The 20,703-nt window shown below is 45.4% G+C and overlaps 5 protein-coding genes across 8 annotated transcripts; 1 reads left to right on the top strand and 4 right to left on the bottom strand.

The window, feature by feature from the left end:
* Positions 1-450: 450 nt before the first annotated feature.
* Positions 451-3,938, bottom strand: LOC110189282 (uncharacterized). Its single transcript, XM_086838431.1, has 7 exons — positions 3,807-3,938; positions 3,629-3,727; positions 3,177-3,548; positions 2,935-3,092; positions 1,263-2,871; positions 1,065-1,204; positions 451-1,007 (listed from the first exon to the last, which is right to left on the bottom strand). Exons 3-7 carry the CDS (start codon positions 3,242-3,244, stop codon positions 832-834), a joined length of 2,151 nt encoding a protein of 716 aa, XP_086694557.1. The 5' UTR covers positions 3,245-3,548; positions 3,629-3,727; positions 3,807-3,938; the 3' UTR covers positions 451-831.
* SCCRO3 (defective in cullin neddylation 1 domain containing SCCRO3) lies at positions 3,762-6,240 on the bottom strand. Of its 2 annotated transcripts, none has more exons than XM_020959431.2 (4): positions 5,405-6,240; positions 5,183-5,347; positions 4,755-5,088; positions 3,762-4,696 (listed from the first exon to the last, which is right to left on the bottom strand). In XM_020959431.2, the coding sequence occupies exons 1-4, from the start codon at positions 5,592-5,594 to the stop codon at positions 4,339-4,341; spliced, it is 1,047 nt and encodes a 348-aa protein (XP_020815090.1). In that variant the 5' UTR covers positions 5,595-6,240; the 3' UTR covers positions 3,762-4,338. The 2 variants fall into 2 exon arrangements, with proteins under 2 accessions (XP_020815090.1, XP_020815091.1); XM_020959432.2 differs by having other exon boundaries at positions 5,183-5,320; positions 5,405-6,236.
* Positions 6,241-6,949: 709 nt separating this feature from the next.
* On the top strand, positions 6,950-11,303 carry Sans (SAM_USH1G_HARP domain-containing protein Sans). Of its 3 annotated transcripts, none has more exons than XM_020959312.2 (6): positions 6,950-7,074; positions 9,318-9,395; positions 9,483-9,626; positions 9,694-9,915; positions 9,976-10,974; positions 11,035-11,303. In XM_020959312.2, exons 2-6 carry the CDS (start codon positions 9,373-9,375, stop codon positions 11,198-11,200), a joined length of 1,554 nt encoding a protein of 517 aa, XP_020814971.1. In that variant the 5' UTR covers positions 6,950-7,074; positions 9,318-9,372; the 3' UTR covers positions 11,201-11,303. The 3 variants fall into 3 exon arrangements, with proteins under 3 accessions (XP_020814971.1, XP_020814970.1, XP_086694556.1); XM_020959311.2 differs by having other exon boundaries at positions 6,982-7,074; positions 9,313-9,395; XM_086838430.1 differs by having other exon boundaries at positions 7,034-7,074; positions 9,289-9,395.
* On the bottom strand, positions 8,064-9,290 carry LOC110189287 (uncharacterized). The gene has a single exon (XM_020959314.2). The coding sequence runs from the start codon at positions 9,169-9,171 to the stop codon at positions 8,119-8,121; it is 1,053 nt and encodes a 350-aa protein (XP_020814973.2). The 5' UTR covers positions 9,172-9,290; the 3' UTR covers positions 8,064-8,118.
* On the bottom strand, positions 11,198-18,849 carry Mdr49 (Multi drug resistance 49). The gene is made up of 8 exons (XM_020959310.2): positions 18,702-18,849; positions 17,821-17,944; positions 17,557-17,750; positions 17,253-17,498; positions 14,970-16,531; positions 12,823-13,271; positions 12,145-12,753; positions 11,198-12,082 (listed from the first exon to the last, which is right to left on the bottom strand). The coding sequence occupies exons 2-8, from the start codon at positions 17,917-17,919 to the stop codon at positions 11,333-11,335; spliced, it is 3,909 nt and encodes a 1,302-aa protein (XP_020814969.2). The 5' UTR covers positions 17,920-17,944; positions 18,702-18,849; the 3' UTR covers positions 11,198-11,332.
* Between the last annotated feature and the right edge of the window lie 1,854 nt (positions 18,850-20,703).

Here is a 20,703-nt window from a genome sequence, read left to right as displayed (position 1 = left end):
ATAAAAATCTCCCTGGTTCTGTGGAGAGAAATCTCCTTGAAGTCTTAAGGAAGAAATCTCCATGGTTATGTAATGAGAAGTCCCTGTTTTCTATGAAGAGAAATCTTAAAATTCCTGAACTAAAACACAAGGCTGTTATGAAAAAATCCAGCTTCTTAAAGCGGTCTAGACTTGGATTTAGATTATAATTATAATGAATGGAAATTCACAAAAAAAAAAAAAAAACAAGGCCAAGCACAACCCTAAAAAAACAAACAGTTCAAACTATTGCAAAAAAGCCAATAGACAGTCACTCAATAAATAATATGACCAATAGAAAAATGCCACGTGATCCCAACAGTAACTTTTGATAATAATTTTATGAACCCACACAGCACACCTCACTTCAATCAGGCTTGTTATTTTAAGGGAAAATCCCCAATTCCTCAGGGGCTCGAAAAGAGAACTGGGTATTTGAAAATATTTATTGTTAAATGCTCGCATCTAGAGGAGTTTTTCTTGTTCACAACTGTTGATAACAGATTTAAATCTTCTTTTAGCGGCTTATAGGAATGTTAGCTTATCTAGATGTAACCTCTCGTTTCATTTATACAAACAACAAGAACAAACAAAATAAATAGCAAAGTATTTCACATTTTGGAAATAGATAAATACACTTTGAAAGCGGTATCTGCGTATATACTGGTAACATACTACATACTTAGTAGAACCAAAACATACAAATTATGATTACATATTATTATAATAGTTGCACGCGCGTCGATTAAGGAAACTAATACGTTGTAGTCCCGCATATTCGGGCATCAGCTGTACACCATTGTCCGCAGTATTTTACGCCCTAAAGAATCGTACGACGCGTACGATGTATTGTCGACAGATCGGACACTCGTTGAGCACCTTGCCACAGCTCGTGCAGGTGGCCATGTGGCCGCACTCAAGAAACACGCACTCGATAGGCGCGTCCATGCAGATTTTGCACAGCTCATCCGTGGCCAGTTTCTCCACAGCTGACAATTGAGGAACCATTAAATACATATTAAATTAGATTACAAACAAAAGCTCACCTGGAGCCTCCCGCATTGTTTTCCACAGCCTGCTGACACGATCAAGCAGTTCCTGCTTCTCGCAGCAGCCCTTGTAGTCGACGCGGTGCAGCATGAGCACCTCCTTCAATTGTTTCACCGTCAATGCCTCCAAGTCTTTTCTGTTAATCAAAAGAAAAATATTTCATTTTCGATTTTTCTATCAAAAACCTAACTTACAAATCCTCAAAGTCTTCCAAGTTTACAAAGCGCGAATCAATGCAGGCGGCGGGCTCATAGTCTGAGGGCGCCGCATACACATGGATGCCTTCGTCGTCCCAGCGAATGTCATCCTCCTGCGTTGGGGAAAACTCAATGGTCGGGGTTATGGGCATTTCCGGTGACCTTCCGCCGGCAGCCACGCTGATCGCGTCCACGCTCAGAGGCGAAACTGCATGGCTGCCCGATTCAGAAGCCTCCACCGACTTGGTGCGTTGCTCCAGGTACGTAAGGAACTCCTGAAGCTCTCGCTTTATGTCCTCCTCGGACATCTGCGAGTTCTCCAGGTGCCGTCGCATTCTCTCCACATGCCGACGAATATTTGTCTTGTTTTTTCCACAGCGCTGGCAGCTGTGACGATGGGAGTGCGCATGAGGGCCAGGTTCGGGCTGCTCGCTCAGTGTGGACAGGCCCAGACTAAGGCCAGATCCACCTGGTGCCACTGGCGACTCCTCATCACTGGAGTGGTGACGGCGATTTAAGTAGCCATCGGAACGGCGCCGGGTGACCTTCTTCGTGCGCTGCGGTACAGCAGGATGGGATGATGGAGTCGGGTTGGCCGGACGCTGCTCTATGTTTAGGGTCTGGGTACTCTCGCACGCGGTGCGATTGCCGTCTTCCCCAGGTGCCGGTCTGCTGCTTCGGAGAGTAACCTCCAAAATTTCCTCGGCGGCACTTGTGGTCGGCGTTTCCTCCACAGCCTCGATCCTGTTCACCTCTAGCACCTGCCACTGGTCCAAGTGGCTGCTGTTGGTGTCTGTGGTGGCTTTACTCTCGTCGGAGATGCCGCCGATGGCGCCCAGCTCTTCGAAACTCGACTGTGACGAGGCATCCGCCTTAGAACTGCTCGAGCCAGGCTTGGAGCAGGCCGGACTGTTGTTGTTGGCAGTGGCTGAGCCCCCAGGGCCATCCAAGACCGCCTCCAGGGCAGCGTCAGAATTTGGCACTGGTGGTACATTCACCCGACCACTGGTGTCGGTTCGGAGCGATAGCGATACGCGCTCGCTGAACGTGGCCATAATCTCGTCGTCCGAGCACTCGCAGTCGTCGGTCTTGCTATCACGGATTTCGTCATTGGCCGGTCGGCCCTGAGAGGACCCTTGGGAGCCGCGGACCTGGCTATTTATGGGGCTGCTTGGCGAGCCGTTGGCATCGTGATTACTCGATGCCGGCGTGGAAGTTGAGGGACTGCTGCTGCTCTGACTGCCCCCATTAACGCTGGCAGATGGCTGGACGTGGACCGAGCCACTGCGCTGATCCCCGTTCACAGAACTGGCGTATGTGGGAATCTCGCGCGTGGACACTCGCGGCTGCTCAAATATATGTGAAGGAGCCTCCGCGGGCTGCCTGCTCTCCGTCGGCTTGGTGCTAGCCTTGGAATCGAACGCGGCGAACGAATCGCTTAGGTTGTCGGTCAGGTTGGTGAAGAAGTTTTGGCACGACTGCTTGAGGTTGTCGATGGGGTTGGCCTGGCCACGACCCGGACTATTGGTGGAGGCGTTCGAGCCGCGGTGTCCGGTGTCCATCTGGGCCACATGAGCCAGCACCAGACCGACCAGCTCCTCTTTCTCTGCAATTGAGCGTCTGGGTAATAAGAGATACCATGTAATTGAAGATTGGCGGCATGACTCACCTAGACAGCCCTCAGTCGAGATGTGTTTGGACTGCAGATAGAATATCAGATCCTTAGGCTTGAGCTTCAGCAGATCCGTTCTGAGCAGCGGGCGCTGGGCAAAGACAGAGCATCGCTGGCAGCGCCTGGCCACGATGCAGTTGGCACAATAGTAGCGTCTGAAAGAGAAGATGCAAAAGAGGCAGGCATATCGAATGTCAACCTCCGGAATCCCGGCACCGCCGAATGCCATTATTACTCACTTGCAGTCGAAGCAAGCGCGCTTGCGACGAAAGACGGTGAACTCGACACCGCAGCTCTCGCAGGGCATCTTGGCGGCCGGTGCTCCAGATGGTTGGTCAGTGGGGCTGGGGCTGGGGCTGCTTCGATCGACCCAGTGGCTGTATCCTTGCTCCTTCCTGCTCCCCTTCCGTCTGCTCACGCCCAGAGCGCTGGCATTGCATTTGTTTTTCAATGTCAACGCCGTGAATCACTGCTGGTGGGGCGATGTCCAGGCAGCAGCTTTCATGTCCGCCTAACGGGGATTCGGTTACGACAGCACTGGGATTCCCCCTCACAACTTTCTCATGGGCGACGACTTCGAAGGCTCTCGCAATGATTTTGTAAATTTTTATCTGGCAAAATAGCAACTTTTAGAGCTGGATCGACCACTCACGGTAGTATCGATACATTGAATCGGCGTGCGTGAGTTTACCTCATTGTTTGACCAGCTCTAGCGATTGCAGTTTGCAAGGCCGCCGTTACCGATAGCACTGTTAGTTGGCGCTAATTTAAACTTGAACTGGCTAATTTTCTATAATTAAAGATACCATTATTACTCAACTTGATTTCCTCTTTTAGTTGCTTTTATTTAATTCACATCCACTACTTACAGTTAAGTATGTAATTGTATGCATTTAAATATAGGTAAGTGCCATAAAATGTTGCAATCTTGTTTGTTGTTAAAATAATACATCAATTAGTCGCTAAATATTATTATATACGGTCTGCCTTTTGCTCCGCCTGCAAAGTCATTTAGTTATATGTATATACACATGTGTTGTTGCTTATTTGCTTTCTTCCATTGATTGAGCTTTTACGAAATTCTTGTCTCGATAAGTCTTTAATTACATAAAACAAATGCGTCCGTTGCTCCGGCCAAAATGTTTCTCATAATAACTGATGGCAGTTGGAGGAGGAGGTCCTCAAGCAGCGCCAGCACCGCATCGTTCGTTTTTCAGTGGCTATACGTGTTTTTTTTTTTGTTCTTTTTCTTCCAGTTTCCTTTCTTGGCGAGAACTAAAGCAGCAGCAGCAAGAGAGCAAGTAATCAAGGGAAAGTAAAAATGTACATGTGCTATTTCTATATTGGCGAGTTGAACGTTGCTTGTGGCCCTGAAGAGTGTGGAAGAGAGTGCTGCTGCTACTACGAGACCCGATGCGGATCCTCGCCCTTGCAGCGGCTCTGCAGGGGATCGTCGTTGTTGTTGTCATCGTCATGGATGCCCGCCGATTCCAGCGCTCGGTTCTTCTCATAGTCGACAAAGTCGTCGAACAGACTGGGCCACGCTTCGGTGTCGTCATAATTTTGTATATCACATTGTTCCGTAAAGTTGAGGTACATGTTCCATGTATCCTTCGGTATGCGGCGAATATTCGGGTGCTTTTCGAGGAAGTGTATCCAGTTGGAGAAGAGATCAGGTGTTTGTACAGTGAACACTAGTTTCCACAGGTCGATGGCCATCTCCAGGGAGAGGACGCGTTGGTCGGGCTCTAGGCCAAAGCTGAAACAAATGGACATTGGGGATTTGGCGAATTTTCTTGGCATGAGGAGAGTCTCACCGAAAAGTAAAGCGGTAGAGCTGCTTAAACATCTCGGCGTCCGCCTTGAGCATCTCAATTGTCTGCTCCAGCCGCAGCCGGATGCTCTCTATTGTGTCCGCCCGCATCTTTAGCAGCCCCTCAATGAACTCGGTCTTCGTGAAGCGGCACATCTGCGAGGCATCCAGGCACCAGGCCAGGACGAGTATGGCGAACTCATCGGGCTGATAGTTGAGGTCATTGCATAGGCGCTCGATGCCGTCCGTGAGTATCATGTCCTCGTCGTCCGGATCTTTGTACACGTCGTATAGTTGGTTCAGGCTCTGGTGCGACACCTCCATGGACTCCTTGACAGCTATGCGTGACAGTGTTTAAGTTTGGAAAGGAGGAGAAAACGTGTTAGCAGTACTTTATCAGTGCGCGCCGCCATAGAGGGGTTGCTGACTCACCAGTTGTTATGATATCGCTCATGGTGGGCGCAGTGCCATTAAGCAAACCTAAAGACTTAAAACTATTACGCTTAGTATCACAATTGTTTGCTTTTGCTGGCTTGAGTGGAGTTCGGCTAGAGAGCAGCTCATCGGTTTCTGAGGGAAGGAATGGGAATGGGAGGCCTTAGAATGAGACAATTACTGAAAATGGCTATCCATCCATATGGAGCGTACACTTACCGCGCGGCCGATCGTTATAGAGGGCGCAGCGCTCGTTGGCATTGGGATTAGTGCCCACCGAATTGTAGCAGTTGGCCAAGCTGGTGGCCTCCGGGCAGGCGTTTGAGTTGGAGTTGGAATTGGGGGACGAGGCGTTCGTTGGCAACGATTGTTCGGCGGCAGACTGGAAGCATTTCAGGCAATTGCCCATAGTGCGAGCGGGGCGCTCCTGGCTCCTGACGCCTGGCTGCTCCTACCCCGGTCTGCCCTAGGAGGAGCTCGCTTTGGCTGCCAGTTTTCTGTGCTAACTTCTGGATGACACTTCTGATTCTAATTGTTGGTGTCTGTTGTTTTTGTTGGCGTGGTAATGGCTCCTGCTGGTCCTATTTACTGGACATCGACGTTGGCACTGCAATTCCTGCTGGCGTTCCAAGTTCCAGGTTTCCAGTGACTCTTTGTTGCTACTGCTACTACGATTGCTTCTGCTTGTGCTACTGCTACTGCTGCTTCTGCTGTTGTTATTTTGATGCCTCCTACGCAAACGCACACTCATCTGGGTGCCTGTGCCTGTGTATACGTGTGGTTGTGGCCCTCACGCGTATACATATACATGTGCAGCTGCAATTGCTGCAGCAATCACCACCACCACGAATCGCGCTCGCTTTTGCTCGTCGTGGTCGGCGCTCTTCACATCTTCTTCACTTTAGCACATTGCATTTGCAGTTTACCTTCAATTTTTAACCAAATTTATTAACTATTTTTTTCCTCCGTTTTTCACTTGTTAAGAAATATCGATAGTCTCACAGTTAGAGGTGGAGAAACATCGACGTCAACATCGATGTCATCGATGCTTTTGAAACATCGAAGTCATCGATGCTTTTGAAACATCGTTAACATCGATGTTTGGCTGCGAATCATCGATGTTTTGAGAGTGTGAGAGAGAGCTAAAGTGGGCGAAGAAAGTTAACGGATTTACAAACTAATTGAAGTTTTGTCGAAATATAAACTGATAGCTATGTGCCCAAAAGGGTCACTAAAAATTATTTGATACTGGTTAACTTCATAAGGATTGATCTTTAAATTTTAATTATTATTATTCCAAATTTGTAATCTTCAGAAAAATAAATAAGTGACTCCTTATACGACTGAATTGATCGGCAACTGAAAAGAGCTGTTCCTATAAAATTTTAAACTATATTTTTATTCGTTCAGCGACCCGAGGTTGCTAGAAAATATCGACTGAATAACTAGTGTGGCTTTCTTTCTTTATAAACTTTGGCACAGCAACACTTTACTTTAAAATTTGTATTACTATCGTGTATTTTTAAAAATACTATTGTTTAAACATTTGAAACCTTGAACGTTGAAACCTTTAAAATACATCGGTAATATTTGTAGTAATTCAGTCATATAGGGAATCCCCTAAAAAAATAAGTAAACTTTTAGTTAAAATAACAAAGTACAATAATATTTATTTAAAATTTTACTTCTATATATAATACATTTACAATATTTTTATTGAGTTTCATATGCAACCTATTTACCGTTATATCTCTTGTTACCTTTGAAACCCGTAAACTGTGAGCTTGCTTCTATCGCCCACTGTGAGTAAGGTGAGCGCGCCGAAGTTTGAGCCAAGTTAACAATTTCATTCAACAACATGCAGTCGGAGTGGTAGAAAGTGCTTCCGGGTAAGTGCTGTGCTACGTGCATATTCTACCGATCGCGACGGAAAAAGAAAACTTTCGGTTGGCCGAAAAAGAAAAGTGTCAAGTGTGGAAAATCCCACCTCCTGTGCATGTGAAAAGCGGTCATGAACGGGGACAGCAGAAACTCGATCCGCAACCGAAATAAATACACATGTGTGTTGTTTTGTGCTGCTTATTTACGGTGCAGGCCACCGATGTTGTGTGTATATCCGTGGTAAAATGCTCGACTGCCCCCCGATTTTCGGCATTTTGGGCAATTGAAAACCAGCCAGCGCAAGGTTGACTGAACTTGGGACAGTTGTTATTGTTGTTGGTAGTTGAGAGTTGAGAGTTGGGCTTGAGCCCGATATGTAAGCCAACTTTAACTCGACTTGTGTATGGACTGACGTTGGTAGTGCGCGTATGTGTCTAAGCGTGTGTGTACGCGTGCGATTCTCCGGCCGAAGACACACTTTTCTTTTTCTTTTTGGATTATTAATTCACAACGTGTGAACGCTGTGGAAAAAAGGGTAACAAATGAAATCTGCTTAACGGAGAACTCGTCGGCTCATCTTCGTACGCTTTTAATTGTCTCAACACGCTTGCCACTCGAAGAAATCGGGGCAACAAACAAAAGGGTTTAAATAATCAAAAAATACATACAAGTTCGAAAGTTTTGAAATGTTTCAAAAGTGGTTAACAAGATTATGATTCCAGTCCAGATCAATATTAAGCATCCTTAAAATTCGGATCTAAAAAGACTGTTAATCTGTTGCCTATAAACTTCGAAATTATATCCAATACCTTTACATATATTGATCGAATCGATAAAATCGGTAAATGAATACTGAGATTTCAAGACAAAGCCATTTAAAACTTATCCCATATCTGGTGAAACACAAAATAAACTAGGTTACCCATTTTGAAATAAAACATCTCAAGGAACACAGAAACAAAACTCCTTTAATACCCCTTAATACATCATGACCATCATTTATCATTATTATTTATTTTAAAACACAATATATGAAGCTTCCTAAGTATGCATCAGGTATACATAGCCTTGGCCATGGCCGACATTTCCCTGGGTATTTGGAGCATGTTGTCCAAATAGCTGGCCAGCTCATCGACATTTACTTCGTTGGACCTCTGGTACCGTGATCCGTAGGAAGGAATATGAGCCTCATAAATATCTCCTTCTAGATTTTCACACTCATGAATCAGGTCCTGAAAGTCATATGAAAGAGTCCGAGAATTCTTGGCTATCTGTTCTACATTCTGTATATTTTTGCACTCTTCAGTGAGGGCCTTCATATCATAGAGATGCTCAGAGTCAGGATTTTTTGTAGAATCAATTTTCATGGCCTCAAAGTCCAAGTTAATGTCTGTGTTCTTAAACCAGTTTGAATATTCCTTTTGAGGACTGAAAATGCTCTTAAACAACTCACTAGAATTGTCCTTGGACTTTTTTTGTCTGTAAAGCTTCGATTTTTGCAACAGGTTGGAATTATCCTCCTTAAGGATATCCTTAATCCATTTCTGTGACTTGGCCCTGGACTTTCCCTCGAGGGACATAAGCCTCGATTTTTTAACCAGGCTCTTGTGTTTCATCGGCCTTCTGTTTACTGACAGTTTCTTTGCTGTTGTATTACTTGTCGACCATATAGCCGATTTGTAATCATGCCAGGAATCTGGAGAGTTTTCCTCAATACAAACATGGTTGGAATAATTGAAGTGCCCCTTCCATTCCTCGATACTAGACGTCTCTTGCAGGATCCCCTGTAGAAGGGACTTTTTCAGAAAACCCTTCTGCTTTAGCGGTTCCTTAAAGATTTCAAGCTCTTGCACCTGTATGTCGTTGCCTGAAGCCAAGCCTAATTCCATTTGGAAACTTGGAATTTCAACTGGTGTAGGAATAAAACCCCCAATAGGAAGGTTTATGTGATTCTTAATAGTAGTAATTTCTTTCTTTAGCTCTTCCTTTCCTACTTGAGTGCCCGATGTGGAGGACTCCAGTGTGGAGCCTTGAACAGACATGATCCCTTTGATATCCAAAATTTTTGACTCCGTTAGTTTAGCGGGCAATTGGTCTAAGGTCATCCTTCCCTCTAAGTAAGGCTATTTATTGATACTATACTGTTGTGTGTGAATAATGTGTGCTATGACTGACTATTCTATAATGTATACAAGGAAGTAAACTTCATAGCCTACTCACAGGGGTTTGTGTTTGTTCCTTTCAAGTCTAGTGCGATACGAGAATTTCTAACGACATTTTGATTGAAAGATAGCAGAGTCTCAAGAATGTCTTCGGATCGGTTTCACAAGTGAGTACATGCAATTAATTTTGTTCTATCTTATCGCAACCTCACGGCATGCACAAGACTAATTAACGCCTTTGATAACCCCTGCAGAGCCGCTAAAGATGGGCTGCTGGATGTGTTGGCGGCGGCTACCAGGAAGGATACAAATGCCAAGGACAGTGACTCTATGACACCAGTGATGTGGGCCGCCTTTGAGGGACGGCTAGATGCACTGCGTCTGCTGTGTGGAAGGGGGTGAGTACAAGAAGCACTACTATTTATTTCCAGCCTCTCTGACCAATCTTTTTCGTTTCCTTGAAAGCGGTGACCCCGACAAATGCGACCAGTTTGGCAATACAGCCTTGCACCTGGCCTCTGCCAAGGGTCATCTCCATTGCGTTGACTTTCTCGTAAAGTTCGGTGTCAACATCTACGCCTTGGACATTGACAAGCACAGCGCCAAGGACTTGGCGGCCATTAATGGAAGGGATGAAATACTGCGTTACCTGGACGTAGCCACTGCCAACTTTGAGGCCAACGAAAAGTGAGAATTGTTGTACCTTTTGGTATACCCCTTTAAGAGTCTCTCCTTATTTTTGTCTAGAAAAAAGTCCAAGGCTCTGAAGGAGGTGGCCGAGAAGAGTTGCGAGAAACGAGTACGCGAGTACATGAAGCGGCAACAGCAGCGCCCGGATCCCGACTCTGCCGATCACAGTCCACCTGGCGGAGCCATCAAGTCGGGCAATATGCTCTCCACGCTCAAGCAGAAGATCTGGTCCAGCCAAGGCAACCTGAACAAGCCGCCCAGGGATCATGCGCCTCCGCCACCAGCGGCCACAAAGTTCAGCGATCTGGTGGGCAGCGGCAGCAGCAGTAGCGGCGGCTCCACAATAGCCAGTCGAGCGGGAACGGTCCAAAAGCGACCATCGCAGGTCCAGAAGCAGCACAGTAGCTCGTGTCCCCACTCGAAACTAGCCGACGGCGACGGGGACTTCAAGGTCCGAGAGCTGGAGCCAGATGGCAAGCGAACCATCACTTCGCTGAAAGGCCTGCAGCGGGATTCCGAGGTGATGTACGTGGGCACCTTCAGCTCCAACGAGGACAGTGTTGGCAAGCGCGGCAAGATCAGCGATGTCTTCGAGTGCTTGGAGGCCGATGAGCTGGATCACAACGATCAACGCAGTGGCTACAGTTCAGCCTTGGCGCGATCCTTCTCGCAACCGGACATTCTGGGCGACGGTCCGTTGGCCCAGGAACTGAGCGAGGAGATGACGCTGCAGCGACCCGTGGGACTCTTCGACAGACCCACCATGTTGGGCAGCATTGCCTTTAGGCGATCAGTGACCGCTGCCCTCAGCCAGCTGCAACTGCATACGGACACCAGTTCCACGTCCACGATGCGGCACGCGGGCAGTAATCCACCAAAGCCGCGAACTGGTGGTGGCAAGGGCCGTCTGTACCTGAACATTTCCGACGACACGGACTCCGAGGGCGGAGGTCATGACATCTATAGCGACGACGACGACGATGATGATCGAGAGTCGGCGGGCTGTGCCCTGCAGCGATTCCTGGCTGTTTGGGCCTTGGAAGAGTACCTGCCAGTGTGAGTGATCTTGTGAGTTTTGAATTAAGGATTTTTAAACATATTCCAAATGCATTTCAGATTTCAAAAGCAAGAGATCGACCTGGAGACTTTGATGCTGCTAACGGAGGCGGATCTCAAGTCACTAGGCCTGCCATTGGGACCTTTCCGGAAGCTCACCTTCGCCATCCAGGAGCGACGCAATGCCCTGGCCAATCCCGGCCCCCTTGTGGACAGTCGCTTGTAGTTTATCATCAACTATATTCGTTCTATTTGGTCGTAATACTTTTCAACACATTCTACTAGCCTAGTGTACATACTAAATTAAAGCCTAATTTGTATCACCCAAAGGTCTCGTCCACATTCACTTTCGCTGAGGTCAGCCCGCCACCTGCTGCATCAGGTAGAGGTTTGCATAGATGCGGTTGAGGGCCATCAGCTCGTCGTGGGTGCCGTGCTCCACCACCACGCCGCGCTTCAGCACGCAGATGAGATCCGCGTTCCGTACGGTGGTCAGGCGATGGGCAATGGTCAGGCAGGTGCGCCCGGAACGGGCCTCGTCCAGGGCCTGCTGCACCACCTTCTCGCTCTCGAGGTCCAGCGCGGAGGTGGCCTCGTCAAGAATGAGTATCTTGGGGTTCCTCACCAGCGCTCGGGCAATGGCAATGCGCTGCTTCTGGCCACCGGATAGCTGCGAGGTCTTGCCCAGTCGCGTCTCGTAACCCTGGGGCAGGGCACTCACAAAGTTGTGGATGTTGGATTTCTTGGCCGCCTCGATAATCTCCAGCATGGAGACATCATCCCGGAAGTTGTTGCCATACGCAATATTCTCGGCAATGGTGCGGTCGAAGAGCACTGGCTCCTGGGACACCAGACCCAGCTTGGAACGCAGTGTGTCCAGGGGGAAGTCTGTGCTGGGCACTCCGCTAAGGTTGACGGATCCCGAGACAGGATCGTAGTAACGGAGCAGCAGCTGCACGCAGGTGGACTTGCCGGACCCAGAGGGACCCACCAGCGCCACCGTTGTGGACTTCTTGATGGTTAGATTCAGGCCCGACAGGATGGGTGTGCCCTTTCTCGTCGGGTACTCGAAGCCCACGTTCTCGTAGACAATGTCGCCCTCGGATTTCTAGATAGGATATTAAATATATATTAGAAGACATCTTAATAAAAATCGTTTTGCAAACTCACCTCCACCGTGTTGTAGGGACTCTGTGGGGGATTGGGTTGCGTGGAAGTTGCCTTAAACAGCTCCATGAGACGTCCCGCGGAGAGGATGGCATCATTTACATTCGGTGCATAGGCCAAGGCCTGACCCAACATCCAGGAGCCAAAGATCAGGGCCTCCGCCACCTTGATAATGTCCTCGTAGTTCATCTTTTCGTCAGCCACCAGAATGCCACCATAGTACATGGAGATGCCGTAGGCGAGGAAGGGAGCAGCCTGTCCCAGGGCAAAGACCACACCACGGAAGCGCACCTTCCGCCGGCAAGCTGAATCCACGCGATCGATCTGCTGGATATACTGATCCAACACCTGGCGCTCCAGGCCCAAGCCATTAACGGTCCTGATGTGGGTAATGGCTTCAACGGCCACCTGGGAAGCATCCTCGACAGCTGCCTTTGCTTTCTGAGCGCTCTTCATGATAAAGCGGCCCTCTAGGTACACCGATAGACAGACCAGCGGTAGGGTTACGAGCGTGAGGAGTGTCTGCTGCCAGGAGAACACAAAACCGACGACCATGCCGACCACCAGAGTGGCCACTGCCTGGAGCATAGTGCCTACACGGGCTCCAGTTGCCTATTGAAAATAAAGGGATTCCAGAATTAGCCAACATTATGGAGGATACAATAATCAAAGGAAACTCACCCCCTGAACATTAGAGCAGTCGCTGGCCAGTCGTGAACACAGTGCTCCCACCGAATTCTTTTCGTCGTCAAAGTACGCAATGTCCTGGCCCAGGATGGTTCCAAAGGCCCGCTTCCTTAGACGCGTGGTCATCTTAACTCCTGCCGCGGTGAACATGTAGGTCTGGAGCATGTTGCCCAATCCTGCCATCAGTCCAATGCCCACAAAGATCATCGAGATGTTGAGCACCTGGCGGCGCACCTCCTCGTCATCGCCGTTGGAGAGAATGCCAAAGAAGTCACCGAAGAAGAGACCCCACAACGGGAACGTGGAGCCGTGCATGACGGAGGCAATGCTGCCCACCACCATCAGGCGCCACTCGGGAGCATTGAGCTTCATCAACTGGGTGAAGGACACTTTGGGCACCACTTCCTTTTGCTTCTTCTTCTTGTTGCGACGCTGGGAACGACCTTAATTGGGAAATTGTTAAGATGTTAGTATGGATTGTTAAATGTTTTTGAGAGAAATGTATTCTGATAATAAAAATAAATATATTCCTTAGATTGATTCATTTTTTATACCCTTGCAGGGTATTATAATTTCAGTCAGAAGTTTGCAACGCAGTGAAGGAGGCACCTCCGACTATATAAAGTATATATATTCTTGATCAGGATCAACAGCCGAGTCGATCTAACCATGTCCGTCTGTCCGTCTGTCCGTCTGTCCGTCTGTCCGTTTCTACGCAAACTAGTCTCTCAGTTTTGGAGCTATCTGAATGAAACTTTGCAGTTAGTCTTCTATATACTCTCACTCGTATATATGTCGGAACGGGCCGGATCGGACGACTATATCATATAGCTCCCATAGGAACGATCGAGAAATTAATTCAATTAAAAAGTATAACATTTTCAGTTTTCAACAGATTTTCATCAAATTTGAGATATAGCCGTTTCATATTATTCTACAATTTTGTGTAAAATTTTATGAAAATCTGACTAATATATCATATAGCTCCCATAGGAACGATCGAGAAATTTGAGAGGAATGAGAATGGCGGTGGCTGTTGTCGGAAGACTGACAATCGCGGTGGCGATAACATTTTTAGTTTTAAACAGAATTTAATCAAATTTGAAATATAACCATTTCATATTATTCTAAAATTTTGTGTAAAATTTTATGAAAATTTGACGACTATATCATATAGCTCCCATAGGAACGATCGAGAAATTAATACAATTAAATTTATAACTTTTTTAGTTTTCAGCTGATTTTCATCAAATTTGAGGTATAGCCATTTTATATAAGTCTTAAATTTTGTGGCAAATTTCATAAAAATCGGACGACTATATCATATAGGTGCCATACAAACGATCGTTTGATGTAGAGGAAAAATGCAAATCTGTGAATGTAAAACTGCAAATATAATATGTATAGGTGAATGAAATGAAAGCAGGTATTACTTCATTGTTTTTTAACACAAATATATATAATTTATATTGTATGGATTCCTATTCATAGAAGTTCTATCTGCAAGGGTATATAAACTTCGGCGTGCCGAAGTTAGCTTCCTTTCTTGTTTTCTTTTAATATAAAATGTCTTTGATAATATCTTAATGTTTCGGGAAATAATCAAATCAAAACAAACCAAACTAGTTTTACTTACATACATCAGACAATATAACAACTTAAGCAGATATACAACGATTTATGGATTATGAAACTACTTCTTTTATCGCCTTTTTTTTATTATTTTTAGTCTAAAAAATGTTCATTCAGTTTAAGAATTCCTATAAAACCATGTCATTTTGTGCACTTTATGATTTTAGTTTTACAAGGTTATGTTCTTTAAATTAGACACAGAAAAAATAGGAACTAAGCTTGAAAAATTATAAAAACACTTCTTGGGGTAATGAAAATTGAATACCTATATAAAAATTTGGATGAATCCAAATCAAGTAAGTGGAAATAGTTATGTTTCTAGCAAAATTAAGTATTTTAATTTGAAATAGTAATACAAAAAAAAACCTTTAAGATCGAAGTACATTTTAAAAGGCTAAAATATTTTTCTATTTATCCTTCTTTTTTCAAGATGAAAATATTAAAAATAAACAAAAGCTCTCCTAAAATACTTTTCAGTGTAATGTTTTTTTTTAACTTCTGGTACTTACGCTTGCGTCGCGTGCTGGCTCTGAATCCGCTGTCCCGACTGCTGCCCGTCTGCAGCTCCGGCTGTCCGTCCTCCTCCTCATCCTCCTCTTCGTCGTCATCATCGTCACTCTCCTGGTCAGACAGGTTCTGCGTCTTTTGCAGAGGCCGGGCCTCATCCCCCTCCGCCTCGGTGGCCTCCTTCCGCCGCGTGATATTTACGAGGTCGCAGTAGAGACCTTTGCGCGCCATCAGCTCCTCGTGGGTGCCCTGCTCCGCCACGACACCGTCCTTAAGGAAGACAATCTTGTCCGCATTGGTGATGGTGGACAGGCGATGGGCCACCACCAGAGTGGTGGGTCCTTGACTGGCCAGCTCCAGGGCGCTCTGCACTCGCTTCTCAGAGGTGGGATCCAGGGCGGAGGTGGCCTCATCCAAGAGGAGCACCTGCGGCTGTCGCACCAACGCCCGGGCAATGGCAATGCGCTGCTTCTGACCACCGGAGATCTGGGCACCCTTCTCTCCCACCTGAGTGTCATAGCCCTTAGGCAGCCTGCTGATGAAGTCGTGGCAGTTGGCCGCCCGCGCTGCCTTCTCGATTTCCGCCTGGGTGGCAGCTGGCCTTCCGTATCGGATATTCTCCCCAATGGTGGTGGCGAAGAGAACCGGTTCCTGGCCCACCACACCGATCTGGGACCGGAGCCAGCCGACGTTGAGTGTGCGAAGATCCCGTCCATCCAGTTTGACGCTGCCCGCCTCGGGATCGTAGAAGCGCTGCACCAGCTGGATGAGGGTGCTCTTGCCGCACCCGGAAGCGCCCACAAAGGCCACCGTTTGGCCCGGCAGCACGTCCACCGTCAGGCCCTTGAGGATCTCCACGTCGGGACGGGCGGGGTACCGGAACCGGATGCCCTCGAAGCGGATGTGTGCGGCAATGCTCTGCGGTCGGTCACCCTTCTCGTCCATGGGATCCACCTGCGACGGACGGTCGATGATATTGAACAGGGTCTGTCCAGCGGCTGTGGCCACGGCGATGGCCTCCACGTGGGGCGAGGCGAAGCCCAGATTCTGGGCACCCATAATCACAGCGAACAAGACGATGACCAAAACGGCGGGCGTATAGACACGATCGGGTAGATCTCTTTCGTCCAGAATGAGGGTAACGCCATACCAAATGGCCAGGGCCATGCACAGGTAGATGATGAGCCAGGAAATGGCATTGCCCAGGCCCGAATACAGACCCTTCTTGCGTCCCGTGGTCTCCGCAGGGATGAGCAGCTTCCCGAAACGAGCATTCTCCTTCTCCTGGCCACTGAATGCGAACACCGTTCGGATGCCACTGAAGACCTCCTCGGCCACATTGGCCGCATCGGAGTAGGCCTTCAGTTCCTTCTCCGCCAGCGAGCCCTGGAGCCGGGCAACAACACTGGTAGCCACAATGATGAAGGGCACACAGCTGAGCACCACCAGGGTGAGTTTCCAGCCGTAGACAAAGGCGGACACGATGCCGATCACAAAGGTCATGATCAGGAACATCACGATCACCACCTTCTCGCCAATGCCCTCCTTGAGCTTATCCAGATCTCTGAAAGTTTAAATAATATTTAAATGAGATTTATAAGATAACGTCTCTATAAAGTCCTCATCGAGCCAGCATTGAAAGGATATCCAATGAACTAGTGCCGTTGTCATTTCTTCATCAATATATCCTTATACTAATAATTTGGCATAGACAACTGGACTAAGCATATTTCCAAGGTTTTTATGAAAATATTTGGAACTTGTTCAAATGTACAATTACATCACCCTTCAACTCTTAGCATTCAATATAAATTCGAAAAATAATTTTCACAAAAGTATTTAATGTCAAAAAGTGAAAAAACAATTAAAACTTTAACTGAAAAACTAATGTAAAATCCCTTAAAAACTCCCTGTTTTTAGCTCTAATCTCATCTTAATAAACTTAATAAGTAATATCTTGAAATAAATATAAAAAGATGTATTAATAGCTTAAAAAAAGCCTCATATATTATTAAATTTAGTACTTAGTTGCTATACGCTTGTATACATTTCAAATAAATCGTAGCTTAAGACTGACTACCCACTCAACAGTCAATCAAAAAACTAAATGCAAATTTCACTCATGAATATGTAACGAGTTCCCCGCCTCATTATTTAATAATTACTCTAGTTCTGCCTATAATAATAACTATTATTGAGATAATTCTCGAATTACTTGTGTTTGTTTGACTACATTAATATAATTAAGATAACTATGTAACTAATTGTGGAGCCTGGAAACTTACTCTGTCATCTTGCTGGCAAAGTTGGAGCCCGAACTGGTGTCATACCAGGCAATGTCCTGGCGCAGCATGGACTCCAGGAAGAGCTTGCGGATGCGGTCGATCTGGTTGAGGGCGATCCTGTTGGCCAGATCAATGGCCAGCGTGATGAGCAAGAACATGGCCACCGAACCCACCAGACTGCCTATGCCAAAGGCAATGGAGTCATCGATGATTGCCTGCCTGTTCTCCTCTTTACTCGCATTTGTCCTTTGTGAAAATTCGGTTAATAAAGCAGGTTTTCTCGAGACAGAAACTTGCAACTCACAATTGCTTGCCGCCACCGAACATGTTCAGAGCAAACGAGGGCGAGGATGTGCCCACGCCGACTGTTCTGTCCACCAGCAGGGATGTGAACTCTCCATAGATGATCATGAAGTAGGGTATAAAAAAGGAGGCACCGGTGGCCACCAGCAGGCTGAAGATGATCAAGCAGCGCTCGCAAAGGGTTGAGTATCTGAACTGGAGGTCGCCAGGATGACAAGAGTTTGTTAGAATTCAGTGAAAGGATCGCAAGTATAATTAAACTTACCAAATCAAAATAATTGTACCTTCTGGCTGGCAATGCTCCTGAATCCTGGGCCTGAAAGTCACCCGCCTGGGGCAGCTGTGAGTTATCCTTCTTGGCCATTGTGTGAGATATTTGGTTTAAAAAGCTAAGAACAAAGCAGGCAATTAGTAAACACGAGCTCATTTGTCTAGAAGGGGCTCTATAATTTAGTGACTGCCAATTAAACAATTAACCGCACAAGACTAGGTTTTATCTGGTAAATTGGCCATAAACGAGGGGCTGCTAACACTACACCTCAAGCGAGTTCATTGGCACCAATCTCTTGACAAGGAATATTTATTCTGTTTGGTTAATATTTCAATTTTTAAATTAATAAAAATGTTATTGGTTTCTTTACACGAATACAATGTATTATTTCGCTTCCAGAAAAGTCTTCTCCTTTTCTTTTCTCGCGTTAATTAAATGGTAATTGGTGTCTATTTATGCATCTCGCAAACAAGTAATAAATAAACCATTACATTAGCTAAGAGCCACTAAATATTACACCAGTTATCACACTCAAGTGTTTGTAAAATGCATTTATGGTAGCACTCATTATATAAAGCATCGGCAGTTAGTTACACACGGATTGCAAAGGGCCTCTCTGTCAGATTAATCAGCAAAAAACAATTTTCCCAAGTCAATTTAAGGAAATTAGTTCGATTGCGCGATTGCGAAAAAGCGTCCATAAATTAATAAATTAGAAGCAATTGGAAAGCGAGATATTTATTTATTTTTTCGTATTTATTTATTGCGATTGTCAATTGCCAGGCGACATGCACTTTCCCGCGAACTGGGAGCACTTCAAAGATACGGATACTCCTCGACTTAATCAGTTGCGCTTTTTGCTATACGCCACTTACTTAGCACGTGCCGATTTCTGCGGACACTGTTTAACTTTACGATCGAAGAACTAATATATATCGATGTCTTTTGGTAATTGGTATTTGGTCAAAACACACTCGAAAGTGCCGAGAGACGACTGCTGCCGGCGAGTGCGCGATCTCAACTGGACAGCCATCGCCTCGACGGCTGCGACGACAGCTCGGTTTCAGATCTTGACACTCGGGTCTTGGGTTTTCAAATTGCAGGCTGATCGACATCAGTTATATATATGTATGTATATAAGTGTGTGTATATGGATGGAGGCTATAAACACGATCGTATAATTTAATCGGGGCTCCCCCTGGCAACTGCTTGCGTCCGAGCTAAAGACTCATTCCTGGGACTATCCTGGGGACTGAAAGTAACACTAGTTGACTCGGGCTTAGTTTTAAATTTCATTTCATTTTTAAATAATTTAATAATACATTTAATTACTAATTTACAAAAAACCTAAGTATTGATCAACATATTTTTAAAGGTATTTATTAATGTGTACCTTCTAATTTCACTATTTTTCTATATTTTCTATTCGCTGAAGGAGTCTTATAAATATTATTAATGATTATTATTATTATTATTATTTAGTTCTCAATGAGACTCATTTAGTCATATTACTATTATTTTAAGTCTTATTAATCTTATAATAAAATGCGATGATTAATTTGAGTTTTGGAGTTTTATTAATATTATTATATCGTTCTATCAACACAATTATTTAATGTTATTATTAGGAGATTCTATAACTGGAATAAATTATGTAGTCTTATTTATATAGATAGATATAATCTTTAAAACTCAGTTCAGTTTTTCTAAGCTTTTATGAATATCTCAATAAACGTTGAAAATGTTCTTTAACAATATTGGGACAGAATTGTGTACTGTTAGTTAGGTAATTATTTAAAATAGATTAATATTTATTCAAGTTTATAAGATATATAGTTGTGTATATATTTAATAGCAAATTAAACATTTTATTTGAAATTTTTAGGTCAGAACTAACATAACATAAGTCACTGAAGCAACCCGTAATCTTTACTTGTGGTCATATTCTTAGTTTATACACCTAGTTGTTAATTTTTTAACACTTATTTGTATTTAAAAGCTTTTTATCTTGTTGACCAGTGTCGTTGTCTGTAGATGTTTTAGCTCATGCAGATTAGCCAGATTAGATAGTCAAGGCAGATCAATTCGGCGTTACGCCAGCGCTTATCAGTCTCTCATAACCAGTATTTGTCTAGACTCGACACGTATCGGCGGTATCTGTTATTGTTTTGGCTCTGTTGTTTTTTTTTCCCCCGAGAGGTGCAGAACTAAGATGTTTAAGCCAGGCCAAGATGCATGGCCGGCATTACACATGCGCGCATGGTTTTCCCCGTTGGTTTTTTAAGCAGAATTCATAAGATTCCCCGAGATTAACCGAGAAGAAATCTGTATCTGTATCGCGTGCGAGGTGAGTGACTCATCCGCTCGCTGGAGCTCAGGTGTGCGGTGGAATACCTGTATGAAATAAGAGCGCGGAGGCATTCCCAGCGCCGCCTTTCCCAACGAGGAACGAGGAACCGCCGCGACTTCCCCAATCCAAACCGATCTGAGCGATTTCTAATTATAATCAATCTGCGATTGTTTATGCGTATTATTTCACCATTTCTGTCCACCGAATGAATAAGCAAAACTGCAAAATTTTCCAAGAGGAACCACTGTGGGCAATCTAATCGGGCTTTTGGGACATGTAAGCACTCTTATTGGCAGCAATCAAACAAATGAGAGTACCAATAAAATGAAATATACCCTTCTAATATTTGTGGTGTATCAAAACAGCAAACATTCCCTAAGCCGATTGTGTGTTTTTTTAGGTGTATTTCGCCAGGGCAGATAAGTCGAATTGTGGCCAATTTAGACAAGGATCGGCAAATAGATAATTCTAGCATTGGTCTAGGCGATTATTATACCATCTGGTTAGTGGTGAAATAATCGCCCAGA

Source organism: Drosophila serrata, unplaced genomic scaffold (genome assembly GCF_035046125.1).
Source record: "Drosophila serrata isolate PLE 108 unplaced genomic scaffold, ASM3504612v1 contig_347, whole genome shotgun sequence".
In the NCBI taxonomy this organism is placed as follows: Eukaryota; Metazoa; Arthropoda; class Insecta; order Diptera; family Drosophilidae; genus Drosophila; species Drosophila serrata.
The sequence above is the reverse complement of the archived record's forward strand: the minus strand, read 5'-3'. Positions and strand labels throughout refer to the sequence as shown.